Genomic DNA, 23,627 nt, shown 5'->3' with positions numbered 1-23,627 from the left:
TGGGGCCCTCATGGACCTAGGGGCCGAGGCCTCCTGGCTCCCCACCCGAGGCTGCTCTCTCTGCCCAGGTCCTGAGTAACAGCAACCAGCTGCTGCTGAAGTCGGTGACTCAGGCAGACGCTGGCACCTACACTTGCCGGGCCATTGTGCCTCGAATCGGAGTGGCTGAGCGGGAGGTGCCGCTTTATGTGAACGGTGAGTGAGTGGCCTGAGAGGCAGCCGGGCCTGGGTGGGCTGGCACTGCGGTTTTTAACTGGTTCTGACGTGTGTCTTCTTGCTTGCAGGGCCCCCCATCATCTCCAGTGAGGCGGTGCAGTACGCTGTGAGGGGTGACGGTGGCAAGGTGGAGTGTTTCATTGGGAGCACACCACCCCCTGACCGCATAGTGAGTGGTGGACCTGCCTGCGGACAGCCAGCCCTCCCTGCTTCTTTGCCCAGGCTCAGTCTCCTCTCACCTCTGCTGGTTTTGCTCCTTCAACTTCCCTGTCCCGTTTCCAACCTCGAATCTTCTGCTTTCTGTCCCTCTGTCCCTTTACCTGCTCAAATCCCACCTCCTCCCTTACTTGTTATGTGTCCCTGAGCAGATCACTTAATGTTTTGAACCTCAGTTTATTCATCTATAAAACAAGGCCAGTAAATCCTACCTAATAGAGTTGCTGTGAGAAGTCATGGCAGCAACAGGTATGAGATGCCTAGGCCAGCACTCAATTCATGTTAGTTCCCCGCTCTCTCCCCTGGGCTAACACTTCCCCTCTTTTCTCCCTCATCTGCCCTGTCATTGACCTCCTGCTCTTTTCCTTGTTCCCTCCCCTTCCCTGTCTCCTCCTCCTCTGGCGCCTGCCCTCTCCCTCCCTTCCCATCAGTTCTCCTGCCTGCCTGGCCCACTCTTCTCTCCCTCCTCTTGCCTTCCTCCTACCAGCCCCTTTGCCTTGCCACTCTCCTCCCTCCTTTCTCCTCTCCGCCACACCATGAGCCATTAATTCCTTCCGTGACCATTAACTGTCAAACCCCTCATCACATTTAATGACCATTTGGCTAACTCCAGGGCTGCCCAGGGACACTTCATTACCACGGCCGCCCGGGCAGCAGGCGGCTGGGCTCCCGGGGGGCTTTCCTTGCAGATCTAGGAGGATTGATCCCTGGAAAGGAGCCAGTTCTCGGCTGCTCCCTTCCCCTTAGGCTCCACTCTGAGGAAGGGGCCATGCAGGGGAATGGCCCAGCTGAGAGGTCAGGGATGGAACCGTCCAGGGATACCCCATTGTGGGTTCTGCCTATTATAAGTCTATGGATCAGTCTCAGAGCCAGCCAGGCAGGTCGTGTGGGTTGGTTAAAGTTACGCCTAAAGATTGAGTTACGCTTAGTTAGAATCACAGACTATCAGAGCTGAAAGAAATCTTGAGCATTGTCTGGCCCTAGCCTGGTTCTGTCATTGTATAGATGAAGAAAATGAGGCCTAGAGAGGGACAGGGAGGCCACACAGGGGCTTGATGGGCAGAGGAGCCCAGCGTTCTTGAGGACCAATGCAGAACTTTTTCTACAACATCTGGGGTTCCCAGTGTCGGTTCATTGGATCAGCTGCATCCACATCACATGTGATCATTATGAAAATAGAGATTCTCCTCCTCCCTGGAGATTCTTATGTAGGACATAAGTCCCAAAAATCTACATTTGAAAGAATCTCCCTAGGTAAATCTGATGCCAGCCATGCTTGGGAGCCACTGCTCCTCCTTGAGTGGAGAGTCAGTGCCGAGGGTGTGAGGCAGCAGGAGTGACTTAGGTTTGTTACAGGGAGGTGTTAGGCTGGGCTCGTGGGGCACACATGGCACATAGGGGTGAGGGTGCCTTGAGGGTGGATCAGGGGACACGTGGGCATGGGCTTCTGCCACCTGCCCCTTTCTTACCTCCTTCCTGCCCTCTCCACTGCAGGCATGGGCATGGAAGGAGAATTTCTTGGAGGTGGGGACCCTGGAGCGCTATACAGTGGAGAGGACCAACTCAGGCAGTGGGGTGCTATCCACGCTCACCATCAACAATGTCATGGAGGCCGACTTTCAGACTCACTACAACTGCACCGCCTGGAACAGCTTCGGGCCAGGCACAGCCATCATCCAGCTGGAAGAGCGAGGTGACTGGCAGTGCTGCCTGCCAGCTGGGGTGCAGGGCAGCCTGAGGATTCTGCTCCCTCTTTTCTCCAGGGGCAGGGCTCAGCCACTCCCCTTCTCTTGGGCTCTGCTCTGAGGGAGGTGACACACAGAGGGATGTCCCGGCTGAGAGATCAGGAGTGAAGGGGTTTGGGGCTACTCCCGTCTGATTCCTGCCTATTATAAGAGTCTGTGCATCAGGGAAAGAACTCTCTTGGGCCTTCCCACCAGAACCTGTCCTCCATATGCTCAACTGGGGAAATTCCCTCACTTTGTTAAAGTGTATTGAGCATTTGCTGTGTGCCAGGCTCTGCCCCAGGGTCTGCAGGAAGAGCTGTGAACAAGACACAGTCCCTGACCTCAAGAAACTTTCAGTGTAGTGGAGGGACTTACAGAGTGGTAGCAAATTAATATTCAGATGGAGAAGAATCATATGAACTGCAAAAGGGAATAATGCTGCCCATCTCATTGGGCTGCTGTGAGGATTAAATGAGAGAATATTTACAAAATGCCTGGCATATAATAGGTGTTCAGTAAGTATGGGTTCCCCTACCTCTTCAAGAATTGTCACTCGGATAGCAGAAAAGTGCTCTCTCCTTTAAGGCACTTCTCACATGTCACATGATAAAAGAGGTATTCCTTTGACTTTTGGAAGCTACCAAGTCCAAGGAGGAAAAGCACTTTTTTGTTGTTGTTTTATTTTTTGAGAACTAACCATTTGACATAGGAGATGGGGAACCGCGTGGAAATGACAGCATCCCATCACTTCTGTCCTTTTTTTTTTGAGATGGAGTCTCACTCTGTCACCCAGACTGGAGTACAGTGGTGCAATCTTGGCTTACTGCAACCGGTGCCTCCCAGGTTCAAATTAGTCTCCTACCTCAGCCTCCCGTGTAGCTGGGACTACAGGTGTGTGCCACCACGCCCCCGGCTAATTTTTTGTATTTTTAGTGGAGACGGGGTTTCACTGTGTTGGCCAAGATGGTCTCGATCCCCTGATCTCATGATCTACCCACCTCAGCCTCCCAAAGTGCTGGGATTACAGGTGTGAGCCACTGCACCCGGCCCATCACTTCGGTCTTAACTGATGATGCCAGCAAGGGGGTTGGGGGTAGGGAAGAATGGAGTAGATACAGTAACGTGGAGCTCCACAGGGAAGGATCTCAGAGAGGAAAAGCTATAAGCAGGATCTGGATTCAGCTAGAGCTGCTAGGAAGAGAGAGAAGACTGGAAGCAGGATTCCTGAGCTCCTCCTCAGCTCTGGGAAGCAGAGGAAACCAAGGAAAACTGTTGGAGCCCTGGGTAGATAGGTGCACATGGGGCAGTCACAGTGGTATTACGGATGGCACGGTGATGAAAGATGTCGGAATATGGGTGGCAGATTGGAGAGTCTGGAGACAGCTGGCCTCAAACAAGAGCGAGGGGCCAAGCATCATAGTCAGGTGAGCTGAAGGACAGAGATCAACAGACGGCCAAGGTCAGGGGCAAACTCCTGCCCCAGCTGCAGGGATGAGACGTGACCATGATCTCCATTCTGATGGAGCTGGATCACAGACCAAAATCCAACCACAGTGCAGACCTTCCTCTCTGATCCAACCTTGACTTAAACTGAATGCTGTTCCCAGGCTCAGTCAAAACTTAGCCCTGTACACAAGCCAAGGTTGCCTCTGTAGCTGTGGCCTAGCCTTCAGCCAGCACTGAGCTTAGCTCCCAGTATAACTCCAGCCTCATGCCTCCACCTTTCCTTCCCCGTCGAAAGAGGTGTTACCTGTGGGCATCATAGCTGGGGCCACCATCGGCGCGAGCATCCTGCTCATCTTCTTCTTCATCACCTTGGTATTCTTCCTCTACCGGCGCCGCAAAGGCAGTGAGTATGGGCCCTGTGCAGCCCACAGCCTTCCCCTGGCCCTTCCAGGGCTGTGACAGGCAGTGTTGGGATGGATGGGGGGTTGGCCGTTGAGCTGCAGCCCAGAGGGAGCCTGAAGCAGCTGCTGCAGAGGCCAGCAGGAAGCACTTGGTCCAAGCTGCCTCTCCCATCCCAGGTCGCAAGGACGTTACCCTGAGGAAGCTGGATATCAAGGTGGAGACAGTGAACCGAGAGCCACTTACAATGCATTCTGACCGGGAGGATGACACTGCCAGCGTCTCCACAGCGACCCGGGTCATGAAGGCCATCTACTCGGTGAGGGTCCTGCTCCTCGCTGGCCTCCTGCCTTCTCCACCCTCTGAGGAACAGCTCCATCCCAGATCTCTAATAACCGTGGTCATTCTCTCCTTCCTCAATCGGCCTTCCCTGGTCCTGCCACACACACTCTCCCACACTCACACACATACTCTCTCTCTCACACACACCCCAGGCTAGTTTCCTCCAGCAGAGGATAGGCAGCTGGGGTTCTCCAAAGACTTCCTTTGCCCCACAGAGTGTGAAAGTTGGAAGCCCCCAGAGGCTTTCTGGTCCATCTGCCTCATTGCTGAGGTGAGGAAACAGCCCTGGAGGGGGGCAGTGACATATACAAGGTCCCATTACATGTTAGCAACCAAACTAGTGCTCGAATCGAGGTCTCTGGCCTCTTCCCACCACATCCTAGAGCCTCTGCGTAGAGAACCCAGAACTCAAGTCTGCCCTTGACCTCAGACCCCTCCTGTGAGCAGGTGGCCTCTGACACCTGCTCAGTGTGGGGAGGGGTTGGTGAGAGTCGAAAAGAGCAGGGCTTCCGTCTGCTGACGCCCCACTCCTGCTGCTCCACAGTCGTTTAAGGATGATGTGGATCTGAAGCAGGACCTGCGCTGCGACACTATTGACACCCGGGAGGAGTATGAGATGAAGGTGGGAAAGGGGGAAGGGGCCAGGGCACGAGGGCTGGTGGACCAGTGGGTTTCCGAGGGCCTGTAGCAGGGAGGTGAGGACAGACTTGGGGAGGAGTGGTTGGGAGGGATTTTGAAGGAGCAGAGGAGGTGGAATGCTAGATGGGGACATAGGGAGAGCCAGAGGAGGAAGCCCAGAAGGCCATGGTGAGACTTGATCCCCAACCAAGAGGGAACACTGCCTCCATCCTCTTCTCTCATTGCCCCCAGGACCCCACCAATGGCTACTACAACGTGCGTGCCCATGAAGACCGCCCGTCTTCCAGGGCAGTGCTCTATGCTGACTACCGTGCCCCTGGCCCTGCCCGCTTCGACGGCCGCCCCTCATCCCGTCTCTCCCACTCCAGCGGCTATGCCCAGCTCAACACCTATAGCCGGGCCCCTGCCTCTGACTATGGCCCTGAGCCCACAGCCCCTGGCCCTGCTGCCCCAGCTGGCACCGACACAACCAGTCAGCTGTCCTACGAGAACTATGAGAAGTTCAACTCCCATCCCTTCCCTGGGGCAGCCGGGTACCCCACCTACCGACTGGGCTACCCCCAGGCCCCACCCTCTGGCCTGGAGCGGACCCCATATGAGGCGTATGACCCCATTGGCAAGTACGCTACAGCCACTCGATTCTCCTACACCTCCCAGCACTCGGACTACGGCCAGCGATTCCAGCAGCGCATGCAGACTCATGTGTAGGGGCCAGAGCCTGGCTGGGGCATCTCTGCGGGGCAGAGGAGAAGGCTTTCACAGCTGTTCCCTGATATTCAGGGGCATTGCTCATTGCTCTCTTCTTGGACCAGCCTTCTTCCTCCCACCGTGGCAGGTGGGGAGCAGGTCTCCCAGAAACACCCCGTCCCGAGGATGGTGCTCTGCATGCCCCAGCCTCCTGGGCCTGCCCTTCCCTCTTCTTCGGGAGGATGTGTCTCTTCTGACCTGCACTCTTGCCTGACCCTAGAATGGGGACAGGGAAAGTGAAGGTTGGGGAGAGCAGAGGGGGCACTTTTTAGCATTCCCTTTCTATCCCACCCCTCTGATCTCCCATAAGTGGAAATGGGGGTACCCAGGGGTGGGCAGGCTTTGGCCTAGGGACATGAAGTATGGGAGTGGGTGGCTGTGGCACAGACAGGTGGAAAACAGGATAGCCTGGCCAGTCCCTGTGTTGTTTGCATTCATGCCCTGGGTGCATCTCTCCTTCCTCAGGGTACTGCAGAAGGGAGCTTGGATTTATGTTTGCTCTTGTCTACAGAACAGCCCTGGCACTGCATTCAAATCCAGCCTTCATTCAGCTGGGATCAAAATACCAGTCACCTTGGCCCACTGTGGACAGCTGTCTGTCAGCATGCAGAGGGATCCAGGAATCCCCGGCAGCACTGCCCGCTTTCCTTCTCATCTATGCTGGGCCAGCCAGATAAGTCAGGGTCCTGGTGGAGAAAGAAAGGCCAGGACCATGTCCTGATTGACCCAGAGACCACTGTGTGCTGCGCAGCAGTTTCCAGAACCAACACTAGAGGGAGCCACACAGGCCTCCTCTCCCCAGTCTGCCCCACTTCCTGGCTTTAACGCTTGAGCTGGTTTGGGGAGTGGTGAGGTAGGGGTGAGGGTGCTGTACAATTTTTCAAAGAAAACAAAAAACAATGAAAACCTCATTTGGGAAGAAAAGATGTAGGGATTCCCCCACTCAAATACAAGTCCCATTGGAAAGGAAAGGTGGTACCTATTCTTCTCCATGGGGTTTCTAACACCCTCCATTATTCTTTCAGTCTCCAAGCACTTTGAATCCATTTTTAAACATTCAGGTTGCCAGACCTGTCACACAGTGGGCTCCGTTAGGGTTAGGGAGGGGTCCTGGCTCTCCAGCTCTACTCTCCTACCCTAGGTCCCATCAGTTGGTTGGAGACCACTTTCCAGGGCATGTGGGAGACAGGTTTTGGTTTTTTAAGTGTCTTTTTTTTTTTCTTGGACCAATCAGATTCCTTCTTCCACTTTCAGTGCCTTGAGTGTCAAGCTTTGGATGACCGACCCTACGTGGGCGGTTGTGCAGGGAGCGGGTACTTGTGAGCCTCGGACACACTGTTAAGTGTTACAGTGTTAGGAGACAGATGGACAGATGGGTGAGGGGACCTGGAGAGGTAAGGGGCCTGGAAATGGCCCTGACAGAGAACTTGTGCTGACCGGGAGAAGGTGGCGCGGAAGGGCACCACAGGCATTCCACGGGCCATTCCTCCTCCTCCATGTGCACGCATACCCAACACACACATTCCATGTGACCGCTTCTCAGCCACCATCTTCTGACCAGAGAACAGGAGCTCCAAGGAGAACCTGTACCCCTGCCCCAGCCACGCCTTCTTAAGAAGCAGTGTCTGGAGTTGGCTGTTTCCCACCTCCCCAACTACATGTGCAGCCCAATGGGAGGCAGAGCCTCTGGTGCAGTTCCCAAAATGTTCCTCTCCCTTTCTCTGTGGTCACCATTCATAACTCATGTTCGCTTTAATGAGTTACATGCTTATCAGCCACAGGCCATTACCGCCCTTACAGATGGGTCTGGGGGCGACATTCCTGGCCACCCCCTTGCTAGGAAGGACCAGATGATACCCAGGAAGCAAGTAGCTCTAGTTTTAACCTTGCAGGAAGCCTCTGCATCCTCCTTCATTTCAGCAGGGAAAACTCCTGTGGAGTGGGCCCTACCCAGGGCATTTACAGGCTTCCAGCTGTATTCCATCCCTGGAAGCTGATACCTTTCTATAGAGTCCTTTTACGAGAGCTCAGTGGGAAGGTCTGTCAAGAAATTCAGGTTCTTGCACAGACAAATTCATGCAAATTTCTATTATTTTCACAAAAACCAGAAGCCATGGGTAATCCAAAGACTTAGAGTCTAAAGATGGTGGCTTTTTAAACATGAACATTCCAAAAAAAATCATTTTTGTTTTGGGTTTGGCTAGATTCTCTTATTTGTCCCTTTTTGGCTTAAGTATCAGTTTCATGCTACTGAAATGATGGAGAGAGGGCCTAAGGTTACTAGGTAATTGAGCTAATGGTGCAGGGAAAATGGTTGTGAAAGGAAGCCTAGTTTTCAGAAGCCTGACACAGAGCTAGTTCACTGTTCTCTACTCCTTAACACGTGAACCAGAGCCTCTTGGGTGTCAAGCAGGCACCCAGGAAGGCACAGGGAAGCATCAGCAACCAAGGTCGTCTCTGCCCTCTATAACTGACATGTTGGTGCCATCAGAATCTGAATTGGAACCTACCTGAAGGGCCCAGTGGAATAGCTTTTCTGGGGAGTGGAAGGCATCCTTGATCACAGAGCTTTGCTGTCGAATCCTGGAGTCCTGCAACATGGTGATGCCTCAATAGTTGGTGATCTTGATCACCTTTGATGGCTTGTTTTAGTGGAAAGAGCAAGGGACTAGAGGTCAGGAGACCCAGGACCCAGTCCTGAAGCTGCCAAGGTTAGATCTTGGCCTAACTTTCTGTTCATTGCCCCCTATTTGTCTGGCCTGTAAAATGAAGGGAGAGAGTTGCACAAACCTAAAACTATTCTGGTTTTGTTATACCTATTGTGCTGCCGGTAGGGGTGGGACTGCCCATTGCTGGCAAGGAACTGGGAACAGTAGCAAGCATGGTGAGTGCTGGGGAGCTGGTCGAGGGGGTTCTCTCCTGTTTGAAGAAGAAGCTTTCACCATGGGCTTCATTATCTTGTCAGAAGTGTTGTGAATGAGTTTCCACCAGGGACCCCTTTATCCCAAACAACAACACAAAATACACCCTAAGCCTCAGAGTAAAATTGATGTGGGGCTATCCTTTGGCTATTGGGTCTGTGCTGCTCCCCACTCATTTCTGATTGGTTTGCAAACGTGTCTTTTGCCAGGGCAGGGCATAGTATGCACACAGGCATATTATGTGCCTAGGTTTCAAGCACTGCTTCTGTAAGGGAAAATGGGAGTAGCCTTCCTCCACCCTGATCCTTAGGAACATTCCTCCGGCCCAGGGACAGCTTGCTCTTCTTACCAAACAGATGAAGCCTGCAGTCCAAGGTGCCTGGAGCCAGAGGTTGGGGAGTATGCACAGCTGCCCCCGCCTGAGAAGGAGCAACTTGCAAGGGGAGCCAGTGGAGGGAAAGGGGTACAACAATTTTGGAATACATTCTGGATCTTGAAAAGGATCTTGTGATTTTGGCTGAGCCATGGTCACTTCCCTCGTAAAGGGCCCGCCCTATATCCTAAATTCTGGATCCCTCAAAGTCCAGCCACAGAATTTGCATGAAGCAAAAAGCCTAGTCAGTGAGAAAGGAAAGGGTCCAAGATGGGAGCAGTGCTGTGCTCTCATCACTGTCTTGCTTGGAGTGAAAATGTTCATGTGAGCACCCTGTCTTCAGGTGAGCACCCTGTCTTCAGGCAGTATGCTCTCCCCTTATCCCAGCAGGGCTACTTTCCTCTTCACTTTGAGGGGAGCTTTATCTGCTTTCAAAACGGAGCACGTTGCACTGGAGTTTCGTGCCCTCTTGTTAACCTGTCAGGAGCCACAGTCCCAGGCTCCATAAAACGGAATCGATGTCTCAGTATACGTGACCCACGTTCATAGCAATGTTCGGCCATTTGGGTTTGAAGAAAGCCGCATGAAAGCCAAGACCCCGTTTGGAGCGAACTGCCTTGTTCTTTGCTGTGTGGAAGGTTCTGTCCCCACAGCTAAACTCCAGTTCCTCCCCAAGCATCCTGGCCTCAGAAATCCTGGCTTCCCCAAGTTAGTGCTGTCTGACCTGAGCCAGGCCACCGCTTGGTGCCTCTACAGGCCACTGTGCATGTTGATAATCGCCCAAAAGGATTAGTGAAGCTCCTGACCCTGGCAAGGCCATAATGAACACTGAAGTACACAGGCCAAGGGATGCAATTGAAAGGCATTTATTTTTGTGAAGATGCTATAAAATTAGCATTTAAATATCCCATTCCCTTCTCTTGGCCTCCTCCTATCCCCCTATGGTATTTCTCCTCCTCTCCTCAAGGCCAGGCTTTTTGTGAAAGGCATTGGCTCACCTTTGTCAGCGTGGTCCCGATGCTCACTTCTGGGCTGCTGGAGAGGACTGAGAGATGTGTGATTTGGTAGGAAGTAGGTGTGTGGGGGATTAGTGGGGAATCCCATTTTTTTGCATCACTGTGAGGGAGCTCCAGGCCCTGTCCCTGGAGAAATAATTGCTGCGCAGAAGTCACAGGCCATACTGGGCAGTTCTGGTACAAACCTGCCCTTAATAATAATAAAATAATAATAATAACTCCATTTGCATAGAACTGTCACTCATTCCTGCCAGTCTGCTGTCCCTACCCTGGTTTTTTGTTGGCCCCAGCCACCGGCCTTGTTGAGTGCTGAGTAGCCCTGAGCTCTTCTGTTTGCTTCTGGAGCTCTTCAGATGCTGCCCCCCTGAGAATACCCTAACTCTGGGGAGAGAGCAGCCAAAATCCCAATACAATGAAACTCCACACAATCTTGTTAGCAACAGTGACCCAGAAAATTTTGAGGTGTCCAATTTCACCAGAGGAGGCCCAGGGCTCCCTGTGGTCACATTTTCTACCCAGCCATTCTTGGGATTGCAACATCCATTTCTAGCTCCAGTTGAATTTTCTCCACCCAGACCCCAGAAATAAATGGATCCATGATGATAATTAAGAGAAGAGAAAAAAAGATATTATTTTTGTTAGGACAAACCATCGTAGGTTTTTAGCAATGTGTATCTGTGTGTCCCTCACACCTTTTCCTATTCTACTTTTTTCTTTTTTTTAAAATATTATGTACTATATTTTTAGTCTCAAACACACTATATATTATATATATTTAATTTTTTTATATATATAAATATAAATGTTTTAAAAAGTACCATGTTTTGTGTTGTTTAATGCATTAACGGCTAGTTACTTAAAAGCCTGCCTGACTTTGGGTGATAGTTCTGGTTTGGGGAAAAAACAGGTTTGGACTGAAATTGCAGAAACAGTGTTTGTGCCACCTCCAGGCCATGGGGCAAAAATGTATTCTCTAGTTTGCCACTTGTGCAGAACCCTGAGGCCAATTATGGCAGTTCAGGGACAAACAGCTGGAGGCTCCTGCTATTGGAACACAGCATCCAAATGTTCTGTGCCAGATCACATTATGGGAATGGGAAAGGGGGAGACTTTTCAATCTGAGATCCAGATCCCAAAGGAATTGGGACAGGTGTGTAAGAATGGCTGGTTTTGTTTATTTAAAATGCTGTGGTTTGGGTAAAAAGCGAAGTTACGAGGTCTCCAACCTTTTGAACTTGTAGTGAAGCAGAATGAAAAAACAGATGGCGCAGGAGTGCGCACACACACAGGCCATCCTGCTGAGAAATCCTAAATTCCCTGAGTTGAGTTCCCATGGGTTTCACTTTGCTCATTTCTCAGGAGTGTTTGCAGATACCTGAAATTGTTTTCAGATAATGCTTTTTCAGATAATGTTTTGTTTTATTTTGTTTTGGACTTTTATTTTGTTTTGTTGTAGAGACTGTGTTGCCCAGGCTGGTCTCAAACTCCTGAGTTCAAGTAATCCACCCACCTCGGCCTCTGGAGTCGCTGGGATTACAGGTGTGATCCACTGCGCTTGGCCCATATAATGGTTTTTAAAGCTATAAATCATTAGAGAAATAGGGTTTATTGTTTTCTTCATCCAGTTAACAACCAAGCAAACTCAAGACAGTGTACAGTAGCCTTTTTTGTACACAAGGGACACCCAACATAGAGAGGAAGACAGGATGTAAGAGCTGAAGAAAATACTTTTGAAATAATGCAACCCATTTCCAAGAGGGCTAGAAGTCACAGCACAGGAGCTGCAGCTGAGGGAGGGTGCAAGGTGCTGTGGGGCCTGGGGTTTGGAGGCATGTAGCCAGGACCAAGAACCTATAGGTAGCCCAAAGTGAATCCAACCTGGATGGGAATGAGAGGCCAAGGTACAGTTATATTTGGAGGCTGCATTGAGGTAAGTTGCACTGGCATAGGTAAAAATGGCATTGATCGAATATAAAAGCAAATAGGAAACAGTAGGGAAAAAAGAAGAAACCAGGACAGGAAGCCAAGTTGTGCAAATGTGGAGGCACAGGTGAATACTATCAGGCCAAGTGGTGCTGGGTGGGGTGCTTCCTATGTTATGTGTCCACCTGGGATACATTTATTCATCTCCACATCCCCAGACCCCAGCACAGGGCCAGCAGGTTCTTTGGGACAAGTATTTGTAGGGCACTACATAAGGCTCCAAGGGCCTAAACCAACTCTCAGCCACAAGAAAGGCCACAGGACCTTGTCCCTGCATATTAGGCCTCTTCCTGGGATGGGAGCCCCAGCCCCTCTAAGTCACCTCCAGCCTGAGGATAAGTAATAATGACACAGCCCCTTTATCATCTGGCTTTGCAAAGTTGTAAAAGCCACCCCCTCATTGTGAGGCTTTGGCGTCACCACAGCAGCTATTGGCCTAGGCATCAACACATTCCTGTGTGAGTTCAGATTTCTCCATGAGATGACCCCACATCTTTCACTTACTTCACAACCCTCCCCTACACTTACCCTACATTTCAACACAGTTAAATGGAATTATGCCTTGCTTGTGGTATGCCCCTGAACTTTCCTCCCTCTGTGCTTTTGTCCAAGCTCTTTTCTCTGCCTGGAGTTCCTTTGCTTTCCCATTTCCAAGTTTTATTTATCTTCAAGGCCCAGCCCAAAGGCCATCTCCTCCAGGAAGCCTTGCCTGACTCATTACTCACCTTCTCTTCCTCCCTGGAAGTCTCGTGGGTTAGCTAGCTATTGTCTCACTGATCTCATCTCATTTATAGCCCTTCTGCTTTGATAACAGGATGTTGTGTGTGACACATTAGCACTTTTCTCCTAAAAGAAGGTCACTGAAAGGCAGAGAGCATGTATCATTTATTTTAGTATCCATCACCCAACAGAGTGTATGTAGTTTCTCAGCATGTGCTGGAGGAATGCAGGCATGGAGGGAAGGAAAGCGGGAGGGGAAGCAAACCCATAAACACAATATATAAAAGGAATTTAACCTAGAGGAGTTCGTGCTTGATAAAGTAGTGTAGCATGATGATTAAAAGCATGGACGTTCAAGTCAGTCTACCAAGCCGATAGATATGACCAGTACTTATTGATATTGAATTCTCTCTTTCCGAGTTCCCTGGCTGTTAGACAAGGCCAAGCTGACTATAAACAGAAGTGGCATGTCACTTCCAGACCAAGGCATTTAATTGCTTGTGTGAGATCCTGCATCATTGTCTTCCTCTGCCCTAGCAACAGGAGCCCATTTATTCCAAATGGTACGGCTTTGTCATAGTGGAATCTGTCTGGCTGGGTCCCTGAGCCCTTTAGCCAACCCATGGTGAATATGTAGTTTGAGGGAGAAATGAATTTTTATTAAGATATTGAAATTTTATGGTTATTTGTTGCTGTAACACAGTATATCCTATCCTGATTAGTACAGACAGTGCTAAAACCCTGTCTTCACCGTTTCCTCCTTGGGTAAGTTACTTTACCTTTCTGCATCTCTCTTTTCTCTTCTGTGAAGTGGACTAGTAATAGTTACTATCCCATGGAAAATGCTTAGTGGGAAAATTCCTAGCCAGTGAATACCCAGTAAAGGTGAGCTTTGTTAGCCTAGAGAAAGGGGAGTAGTGGGCATCTGTCCCTTTCCCTCCTTTGCCTCTTCCTTAGAGACATCAGGAAAGATGTCTACATTTGCCCAAGGGGTATGGAAAGAACAAGGATTTTGGAATGAGAATATTTAGCTTAAAATCCCAGCAAAGCCTCCTGTAACTGCAGTGCATGGCAGGTCAGCACACCTTTTTGAGCTACCGTTTCTTTATGTTTAAAATGGTGCAAAAACTCAATGAGATGAGATACGCAAAAGCCTTTTGTAAATTGCCAAATGCTATTCAAATGTGAGTTGATTACTTTGGTCTATTAACTCTCTGAAGCATCTTAACCCCCAACCCCATGCGCCCCACTCCCTAGCATCCCACGCCACACACCTCGCTGCCACAAACACAACACGAATGCTGCTCTAGCAGTGACCTGATATTAGGAGAATGTGCCCATCCAGCTGGGCATGATAGAGCCCAACTTGGCAGCCCCCAGGGTTCTAAAACCAAAAGACCAGCTCCTTGTAAAGCAGGAACCTGGGGGAGGAGAAAGATCACTTCATTGGCACTCACTTTCCCATTTCCTTTACTCATTGTAATTAGCTACAAAGAGGCAACCTCCCGGGGAGAGTAGAGCCATCAGTTCCCCAGATTGAACCAGGGAGCTTTGTCTTTTTGTTCCTCTCCACATAATACTGCTCTCTTGGTGGTCGCTATGCAAACACATCCTGCATTCATTTGCAAACTGGGGAATATTTCATATTTTGAGGATCAGATTAATGTTCTACCTCCCCAAAAGAGACACTGGTTGGGACTTCTATTCGAACAGTATCATGTCAGCACTCCTAGCAAAGGGTCTGGCTCCCAGAATCAGGTGGTCACCTGAGGGATGACCAAAACCTTTTTTTTCTCAGAGCCTCTATGATTCCCTCACTAAAACAGATCCCTAACAGTGGGTAATCGGATCTCAAAAATTGAAGGCACCTCTGGGGTCATCTGGCCCTGTTATGGACCCAAAGCAGAAGCCCCAATTCAGCTTCAGAGACAAATGGGCTCTGCATCAAGACCAACACAGGACCAGAAAGCAGGGTGACTCTTTATGGGGTCTGGACTTTGGGATCTGAATGTTTGATTCCCCTGAGCTTCTGCAGGCACCAATTCTGTGCCTTTGAGGAAACCATTTGCGTTCTCTGGGCCTCGGTTGTCTCGTCCATAAAAATCTTTCATTCGCCAGGCGCAGTGGCTCGCGCCTGTAATCCCAGCACTTTGGGAGGCCAAGGCAGGCGGATCACAAGGTCAGGAGATCGAGACCATCCTGGCTAACTCGGTGAAACCCCGTCTCTACTAAAAAATACAAAAAAATTAGCCGGGCGTGGTGGCGGGCACCTGTAGTCCCAGCTACTCAGGAGGCTGAGGCAGGAGAATGGTGTGAACCCGGGAGGCAGAGCTTGCAGTGAGCCGAGATCGTGCCCCTGCACTCCAGCCCAGGCGACGCAGCGAGACTCCGTCTCAAAAAAAAAAAAAAAAAAAAAAAAAAAAAAAAAAAAATCTTTCATTCATGCAAAAAATATTTATTGAACATTTTCCATGTGTCTGAAACTACACCAAAACTTGGGGACACAGGAGGAAACAAAACAACGTCCCTGCTTTCATCAAACTGTGCACCTAAAAGGAAGAAGCTGAGGCAAAATTAACGCACATGGAAAGTTTATTTGGGTCAAGCTTGAGGATTGCAACCTGGGAGCATAAACTCAAGTTGCCCTGAATATACACTCCAATTAGCAGCAGTTACAGGTGGATTTTTAAAGGCAAAAAAAGCGGACATGGAGTGGACTGCTACAAAGTTGTTTGTCAGGAATTCTTACTGGTTTACAGAAATAACATTGGTTAGTGATTGGCTATACATTGTTAAACTATAGGGAGTGGGTTATAGTGTTCTGTATGGCATTATCAGGTTAATTTATAGCTCCTTGTGGCAAAAGTAAGCAGTTTCAAGAGTTGAGTACATAGCTCAAAGGGAAGAGTGAGGCATGATTGTGATCTCTTTTAATGTCTCTCTGGGTCTGATAATTAAAAGGACTTGCACTCCTCAAATGAAAGTTCTTTTCTTTTCTCAGAACTTACACTGTAATGATGGGAGATAGACAATGAACAAACAAATGAATGTCAGGAGAGACACAGGGCTGGGTAGAGTGGGACACTGGGAAGAGAGATGTGCTATTTTATGTTGGACGGTCAAAGAGTGTCCAGGATAAAAGGACAGGTAGGCTGGGCTTATATCTGGGGAAAGAATATACCAGTCTGAGGGAATAGCACCTGCAAAGACCTTAGGCAGAAATTAGTTAGAGAGTCAATGGCCAGCAAGGAATGTGGCTGGGGGAACAGTACGAGCAGAGGGCAGTGAGAAATCCGGAGAGGGGTGAGATGGAACAGATCCTGTGAGAACTGCAGGTCATTGAAAGGGCTTTGGAAATTACTGTGAGATGAGAGGACGTAGTAAATCAAGTCATATGAACTGTTTTTGTAGGTCAAAAATAGGTGAACAGCAGCAATTTTATATGGTTCAACCTAATGCATGCAAATGTACAGTACTGTTGATTTATTATTACCACCTTTAAAAAACAAGCCTTTCTCTTATGTTGGCAGGATTAATTGGAAAGCATTTCTTCCTCCTATTGAGGCTGAGCAGGCCTCTTTATTATTTTTACCCAGTGGCTATAGCTCTGCCTTCAGGACAGTGCTGTCTGGGTAGTCTGCCACCTTCCCCTCCCTCTCCATGCAGTTCTTTTGATATTGAAATGTAGTTGTCATGATGTCATGTCTCTTCTAAGAAGTTTCTTTTCTCAGTTAAATATTTCTGATTCTTTATTTATTTATTTATTTTTTTTTTTGAGACGGAGTCTCACTCTATCACCCAGGCTGGAGTGCAGTGGCCGGATCTCAGCTCACTGCAAGCTCTGCCTCCCAGGTTTATGCCATTCTCCTGCCTCAGCCTCCCGAGTAGCTGGGACTATAGGCGCCCGCCACCTCGCCCGGCTAGTTTTTTGTATTTTTTAGTAGAGACGGGGTTTCACGGTGTTAGCCAGGATGGTCTCGATCTCCTGCCCTCGTGATCCACCCGTCTCGGCCTCCCAAAGTGCTGGGATTACAGGCTTGAGCCACCGCGCCCGGCATTTCTGATTCTTTAAACCCGTTCTCTTAGGATATGTTGTTTTTCATATTCTTCCCTTTGTGCTCACCCTTTCTTCTGGGTGAACTCTGAACACACATTAAGAAATTCAGCACCTCCCACTTCAACCTACCAGTCTGAGGGACAGTTCCCCATCTCAGTCCACTAAGATCCTCTATGTTCCTTCACCTCCTAATCTTCAGTAAATACAAACACTGAATTCTGGCTTTTCCCCAGGAGGGAGTGGTGGCCCCTTTACCTCTCAAAGGTCCTGATACCCATCCCCTCCAATGAAGTAGGAGATGGTGCCAAATTCTCAGGCAGAAATCCCGGGGAGATGAAATGAGAGGGGTTTCCAGGTCCAGCAGCTCAGCTATGGCCGTGCCAGGCACTACAACCTACAGTCTCCAGGGGTATCCCAAGATACTTAATGTGCTTTATGTAGTGGGTCCACTGTTAATTTTTTAACAACATAGTCAGCATCACAATGACCCAGATCCTTTCTGCTCTCAGAATCTAGATCTGTTTTCTCTTTGGTTTTTACATCAAAACATGAGTTCTAGTCTAAACTCCACTTATTAGCCATTTGACTTTGGACAAGTTACTGGAAATTTCTGGGTCTTAGCTTTCTTATCCATAAAATGAGAATAATGATACTACCCCACTAGCAGAAGGAGGAGCTAGCACAGTCAGGTACTGAGCATGTATCCCAAATCCTACCACTGCACAAGGCCTCTGTTGCTATCCCCAAGTCCAAGGGTCCATCAGCTCTCCCTCGACTCCTGCAGTGGCTAAGTGGTCTCTGCTTCCAGTCTTTGTGCCCCAGGGGTCTGTTCTCCACAGCAGAGCATTGGTAGCAGTCCCCTACCTATTGTTAGTTTCATTATCAATACTAAAATTCATTCGATTTTGTCTTGGTCTGTTTGAACTGCTATAACAAAATACCAGAAGCTAAGTGTCTTATAACAATAGAAATTACTTCTCACAGTTCTGGAAGCTGCAAAGTCCAGTGTATCGTGAGGGCCCATTTCCTTGTTCATAGATGGCACCTTCTTGCTGTGTTCCCACCTGGTGGATGGGACATGGCAGCTCTATAGGGCCACTTTTTTTGTTGTTGTTTGAGATGGAGTCTCGCTCTGTCACCAGGCTGGAGTGCAGTGGCACAATCTCAGCTCGCTGCAGCCTCTGCCTCCTGGGTTCAAGCGATTCTTCTGCCTCAGCCTCCCAAATAGCTGGTATTACAGGTGTGCACCACCATTCCCAGCTAATTTTTATATTTTTAGTAGAGACGGGGTTTCACCATGTTGGCCAAGATGGTCTCAATCTCTTGACCTTGTGATCCACCCACCTTGGCCTTCCAAAGTGTTTAGATTACAGGCATGAGCCACCATGTATAGGGCCTCTTTTATAAGAGCACTAATCCTATTCATGAGGGCTCCAACCTCATGACCTATTCATCTCCCAAAAGGCCTCTCCTAATACCATCACCTTGGGGTTAGGATTTCAACATAGACACTTTGGGGGGACACAAGCATTCAAACCATAGAAGACTTTAACAACAATAAAATACAACCTTTTTGTATGACAACAACAGAGTAATCCTTTTAAAATGTAAATCACATCAAATCACGCCTCTGTTTCAGACTTTATGGTTTCCTATCCCACTCAGAATAAAATCCATACTTCTTTCATTTCCTACAAACCCTACCTTAGCTGGCCCCTGCCCACCTTCTCTCCATTCTTACTTTGCCACCTGCCATTCCAGCTTCACTGACCTTGCTGTCTGTGACACTCTGTCATGGGATAAAATGCCAAACCCTCTTATGGAGATGCTCAGGTTGGGGGCTTGCAATAGGGAAAGAGTTAATATTTAATAAGTGAGCCAGGCACTTTCATATATGTGATTACATGCAATTTTCAGTATAATGGGCCTCTGAAGTAAGACCTTACAGGGAATTCCCCTGTCCTCCATCCCCAGTACCCAGTGAGCCAGCTAGAAGAAAAGCTCAGGAAATAAACCTAAGAGGCTTCCAGCCTCAGGGCCCCCGAAGCTCCAACTTTCTCCTCCTAATAACCTAAAGGGTTATGAACAGTCTCTTCACTTATTAAAACAATGTTTTTTGTAGACTCTCCCTTAGGTCTTGGCTACATGCCAAAAAAAAAAAAAAAAAAAAAAAAAAAAAGCCTGAAATCCCAGATCCTCCTTTTTTTTTTTTTTTTTTTTTGAGACGGAGTCTCGCTCTGTCGCCCAGGCTGGAGTGCAGTGGCCGGATCTCAGCTCACTGCAAGCTCTGCCTCCCAGGTTTACGCCATTCTCTCTCCTCAGCCTCCCGAATAGCTGGGACTACAGGCACCGCCACCTCGCCCGGCTAATTTTTTGTATTTTTTTAGTAGAGACGGGGTTTCACCGTGTTAGCCAGGATGGTCTCGATCTCCTGACCTCGTGATCCGCCCGTCTCGGCCTCCCAAAGTGCTGGGATTACAGGCTTGAGCCACCGCGCCCGGCCCCAGATCCTCCTTTTAAAAAGACAGGGTACATAAAGAAAAACAGACCTCATTGCTCAAGAATCAGTCTGTTTCTGATGGGAGGACACAGACCCTCACCTCTGGGGACAGGTTCCTCTTACAATTAAAATCTTCAGAGAGGTAAAATATCTTAAAGGCAAGTGTAGAACCACTGGGATTTTGGTAGATTGAGGAGAAAAAACAAAAACTAGTATTCAAGTTTAGGCCAATGGGCTGGTTAAGCATGTCTAATTCAGATATGTGGGGTCCATCAATAACACTGAAGCACTCTCAGGGTAGGGAAACACCTGCATGTCTTTTTATCTGTAAAAAATTGGGGGTCTGAAATTTAAAGTAAAGGACTAGAATTGCATTTTTAAAAGGGAATTGGATCAATGATTTCTAATTTCTCTCCAAACACTAACATGTAGGATTCCATGATTCTGATCTCTTTGAGGGATGTCAAAGTGGTGGCAACTAATCCACTTGAATTTTCAGAAAAGTGCAATTCCAAATGTTCTGCACCAATTTTCCCTTCAGAACTCAGTTTCTGTATCTACCGTGTTGATGGCAAATCAGTGGCAAGAGCAAGGATCTAGGTCTTTTGGCTCTCAGGCTTTCCCTCCACAGCTTGCTTTCTTCATAACACGGATTAATCTGTTCTCACACTACTATAAAGAAATACCTGAGCCTGGGTCATTTATAAAGAAAAGAGATTTAATTGGCTTCCGGTTCTGCAGGCTAGCTTCTGCTCTGCTTCTGGGGAGGCCTCAGGAAACTTACAATCATAGCAGAAGGTGAAGGGGAAGCAGGCATGTGTTACATGGCTGGAACAGGAGGAAGCAAGAGAGGGGAAAGCGCCACACACTTTTAAACAACCAGATCTCCTGAGAACTCACTATCATGAGAACAGCCCCTGGGGGGAAATTCACCCACATGATCCAATCACCTCCCACCAGGTCACACTTCCAACACTGGGGATTACAATTCAACCTCAGATTTGGGCAGCGACACAGATCCAAACTATATCAATTGGTACTGACTTTGTGCAATATCTCTGACTCTTTTTGAGCCTCCATAAATGTCTTTAAAAAGACAACAAGGCTCATTCTTGTTTCTTTCTTCTTTTGAGACATGGTCTTGCTCTGTCACCCAGGCTGGAGTGCTGTGGCTCACTGCAGCCTCGGCCCCCTGGGCTCAGGTGATCCTCCCACTTTAGCCTCCTGAGTACATGGGACTACAGGTACGTGCCACCATGCCTGGCTTGGCTCATTCTTATTTAAACACTCAAATCAGGCATTATCTCCTCACACAAGGTCTGCACCCCACCATGCCAAATTAAGTGTTCCTCCTTTGTCATCTCCTGGTGCCCCCTCCCTATGGTCTCATGTGCCTCTGTTATTGTTTTTATACCCAGCACAGCTTACTAAGTTACTGACAATTTAAAGAGGAATTGTAGTGCCAGCTGTTATCTACATCATGAAGTCATGCCCGTTTAAAAAAAAAAAATCTTGGCTTGGTGCAGTGGCTCACACCTGTAATCCCAACACTTTGGGAGGCCGAGGTGGGCAGATCACTTGAGGTCAGGTGTTTACGACCAGCCTGGACAACATGGTGAAACCCTGTCTCTACTAAAAATACAAAAATCAGCCCAGCATAGTGGCGTGCCTGTAATGCCAGCTACTGGGGAGGCTGTGGCAGGAGAATTGTTTGAAACTGGGAGGCAAAGTTTGCAGTGGGCTGAAATGGTGTCACTGCACTCCAGCCTGGGTGACAGAGTGAGACTTCGTCTCCAAAAGAAAAAAAATTTCCTGTCTAAAAGAAAGAAGAAAATGCCCTACAGCTAAGGTCCAATCTCTCTCCTTCCCTCCACATCTAAGCTTTTGGAAAGCCATTGTCTTTATTTGCTCATTTCATTCTCTCCCTTCTCAACACAGTACAATCTGTCTTCTGCTCATCTCAACCTTCCCAGAGAGACATTGTTCCAGTGGTCAAATCCAGTGGTCACTTTTCAGTTATTTTCTTCTGTTATGGAATTTTTTAAACATTTTTTTTTGAGATGGAGTCTGGCTCTGTCACCCAGGCTGGAGTGCAGTGGTATAATCTCGGCTCACTGTAACCTTCACCTCCCAGGTTCAAGTGATTCTCCTGCCTCAGCCTCCTGAGTAGCTGGGATTACAGGTGCATGCCACCACACCCAGCTAATTTTTGTATTTTTAGTAGAGACAGGGTTTCACCATGTTGGCCAGGATGATCTCGAACTCCTGACCTCGTGATCCACCCGCCTTGGCCTCCCAAAGTGCTGGGATTACAGGTGTGAGCTACTGTGCCCAGCTACACAAATTTTAAATCACAACTTTCATACAGATATAAAATGAACACATGTCAAAAACTACATTTGATCCATTAATTAATGAGGGCTCCAGTAACACATTTCAACTAACTTCAAAGGAAAATTCAAAGTACCACACTTATATAGGTCAACCAGGAATTTAGAAATGAATTTACAAATAGTCATAAAACTGGTTTATCCACAGGCCACTAACCAATTGCATTCGACTAGACACAACTAATTTGCATTTATTTGGGCAAAAATCATCTGCATTATTATCAGTTTCTCCAATTTACATAGTTGTAAAATAGCTCATAGACAATGTAAGGCAGAGATAACCCTGATGGGTAAATTAGACCGGACACTCAATAATCTTTTTTGGTTCATTTTAAAGTCTTTCCTGACAATTTTCCCTGACACTTCCTTGACCTATCTTTAGCATTTCACACTAATTACCATTCCTTGAAACTCCTCTTTTGCTCTGTGGTGTCACCTCAGATTCTCCCCTCACCTCTCTAGCAGAAGTGGACTCCTCTTCTTCTGTCTGTCTCTCTCTTTTTTTTTTTTTTTTTTTTTGAGATAGATTTTCACTCTTGTTTCCCAGGCTGGAGTGCAATGGCATGATCTCATCTCAGCTCACTGCAACCTCTGCTCCCAGGTTCAAGAGATTCTCCTGTCTCAGCCTCCTGAGTAGCTGGGATTACAGGCATGTGCCACCATGCCCAGCTAATTTTTGTATTTTTAGTAGAGATGGGATTTCACCATGTTGGTCACACTGGTCTTGAACTCCTAACCTCAGGTGATCTAACTGCCTTGGCCTCCCAAAGTACTGAGATTACAGGTGTGAGCCACCGTGCCCAGCCAGTCTATGTCTTAAATATAAATATTTTCCAGTGTTTTCTCCTGGGCTCTCTCTCCTTGTACTCACACTTTTGAGGGTAATCTCATCTATTTTTTGTCTTCAAACCACCAAAATCATGCTGATAACTCTTAAACTTCTATCTCCAGCAAAGCTTCCTTCTGAGCTCAGAACCACATTTTTTTTTTATATCCCTGCAGTACCTCAAAACAACATGCCTTACCTACAAAACACACTTTTTCTTCCCTGGGGTGGTAAGACCTTTTACCCAGGTCCTTTTTTTTTTTTTTAGAGGCAGAGTCTTGTTCTGTCACCGAAGCTGGAGTACAGTGGCCGTTACAGCTCATGGCAGCCTCAAGTGAGCTCATGGCAGCCTCAAGTGATCCTCTAACCTCAGCCTCCTGAGTAGCTGGGACTACAGGCATGAGCCACATGCTTAGCTAATTTTTTTTTTTTTTTTTTTTTTTTTTTTTTGTAGAGACAGGTCATGTTGCCCAGATTGGGTGTTAAACTCCTGGTCTCAAATGATTCTCCTACTTCAGCTTCCCAAAGTGTTGGGATTACAGGTGTGAGTTACCATGCCCACATGTCCTTAATCTAAACTCTTCGCAGCCAGGCTTATTTCTTTCCCTTTCCTCACTCCTCATGTCCAATCAGTCACCTTCTGGTACATGCCAATTCTGTCTTCTCACTCACCCTTCAGCCTGGCTGCTTCTCTCCATTTCTACTATGCCTGCCTTGGTTCAGGCTTTCTTCTAATACCAGAACCTCCTATCTGATCTTTCTGTCTTCAGTCTGACCCCATGTAATCCATCTTTGACTCTGCTGCTTCTGAAATAATCCTTCTAAAATGCAAATCTGATATGATATTCTCATCTCTGAAATCATTCCATGGCTCTCTGTCAAGGTCAGGATAAAATTAAGCCCACTAGCAAGTTGGTTGAAGGCCTCCTTAAACTAACTTCAGTACCCCTTTCTGTGGCCTCACCTCTTGTTGAATCCCTTCATAGGGTTTTAGGAGGTCACCTGAGTCTACTTAACAGTTCTTCATGATGTGGGCCATGCCATTTCTTGCCTTTCTCAGCTCCTTGGAATGGATCCTTGAAACACTTTTATCTACCCCCATTTATCTC

The 23,627-nt window shown here is 48.1% G+C and overlaps 1 protein-coding gene and 1 pseudogene across 4 annotated transcripts in view; both read left to right on the top strand.

Annotated features, from left to right (window-relative positions):
- The window catches only part of KIRREL1 (kirre like nephrin family adhesion molecule 1), a 108,430-nt gene extending 97,571 nt beyond the window's left edge, over positions 1-10,859 (top strand). For 2 of the 3 annotated variants that reach the window (XM_030936698.1, XM_030936700.1), the window contains exons 9-15: positions 21-195; positions 285-385; positions 1,927-2,125; positions 3,901-4,008; positions 4,184-4,323; positions 4,891-4,968; positions 5,217-5,998. In XM_030936698.1, coding sequence (XP_030792558.1) covers positions 21-195; positions 285-385; positions 1,927-2,125; positions 3,901-4,008; positions 4,184-4,323; positions 4,891-4,968; positions 5,217-5,693 — 1,278 coding nt within the window. In that variant the 3' untranslated portion in view covers positions 5,694-5,998. Of the gene's footprint in view, positions 1-20; positions 196-284; positions 386-1,926; positions 2,126-3,900; positions 4,009-4,183; positions 4,324-4,890; positions 4,969-5,216 lie in introns of all 3 variants that reach the window. The other variant, XM_030936699.1, reaches the window with a different exon arrangement.
- Positions 7,076-10,859, top strand: LOC104676425 (annotated as a pseudogene). Its single transcript, XR_749910.2, has one exon. The product of XR_749910.2 is annotated as an uncharacterized LOC104676425 (transcript).
- Positions 10,860-23,627: the final 12,768 nt, after the last annotated feature.

The sequence above is a fragment of the Rhinopithecus roxellana genome, chromosome 8 (genome assembly GCF_007565055.1).
Source record: "Rhinopithecus roxellana isolate Shanxi Qingling chromosome 8, ASM756505v1, whole genome shotgun sequence".
Taxonomy (NCBI): domain Eukaryota; kingdom Metazoa; phylum Chordata; class Mammalia; order Primates; family Cercopithecidae; genus Rhinopithecus; species Rhinopithecus roxellana.
This window is presented reverse-complemented; position numbering and strand designations above follow the sequence as displayed.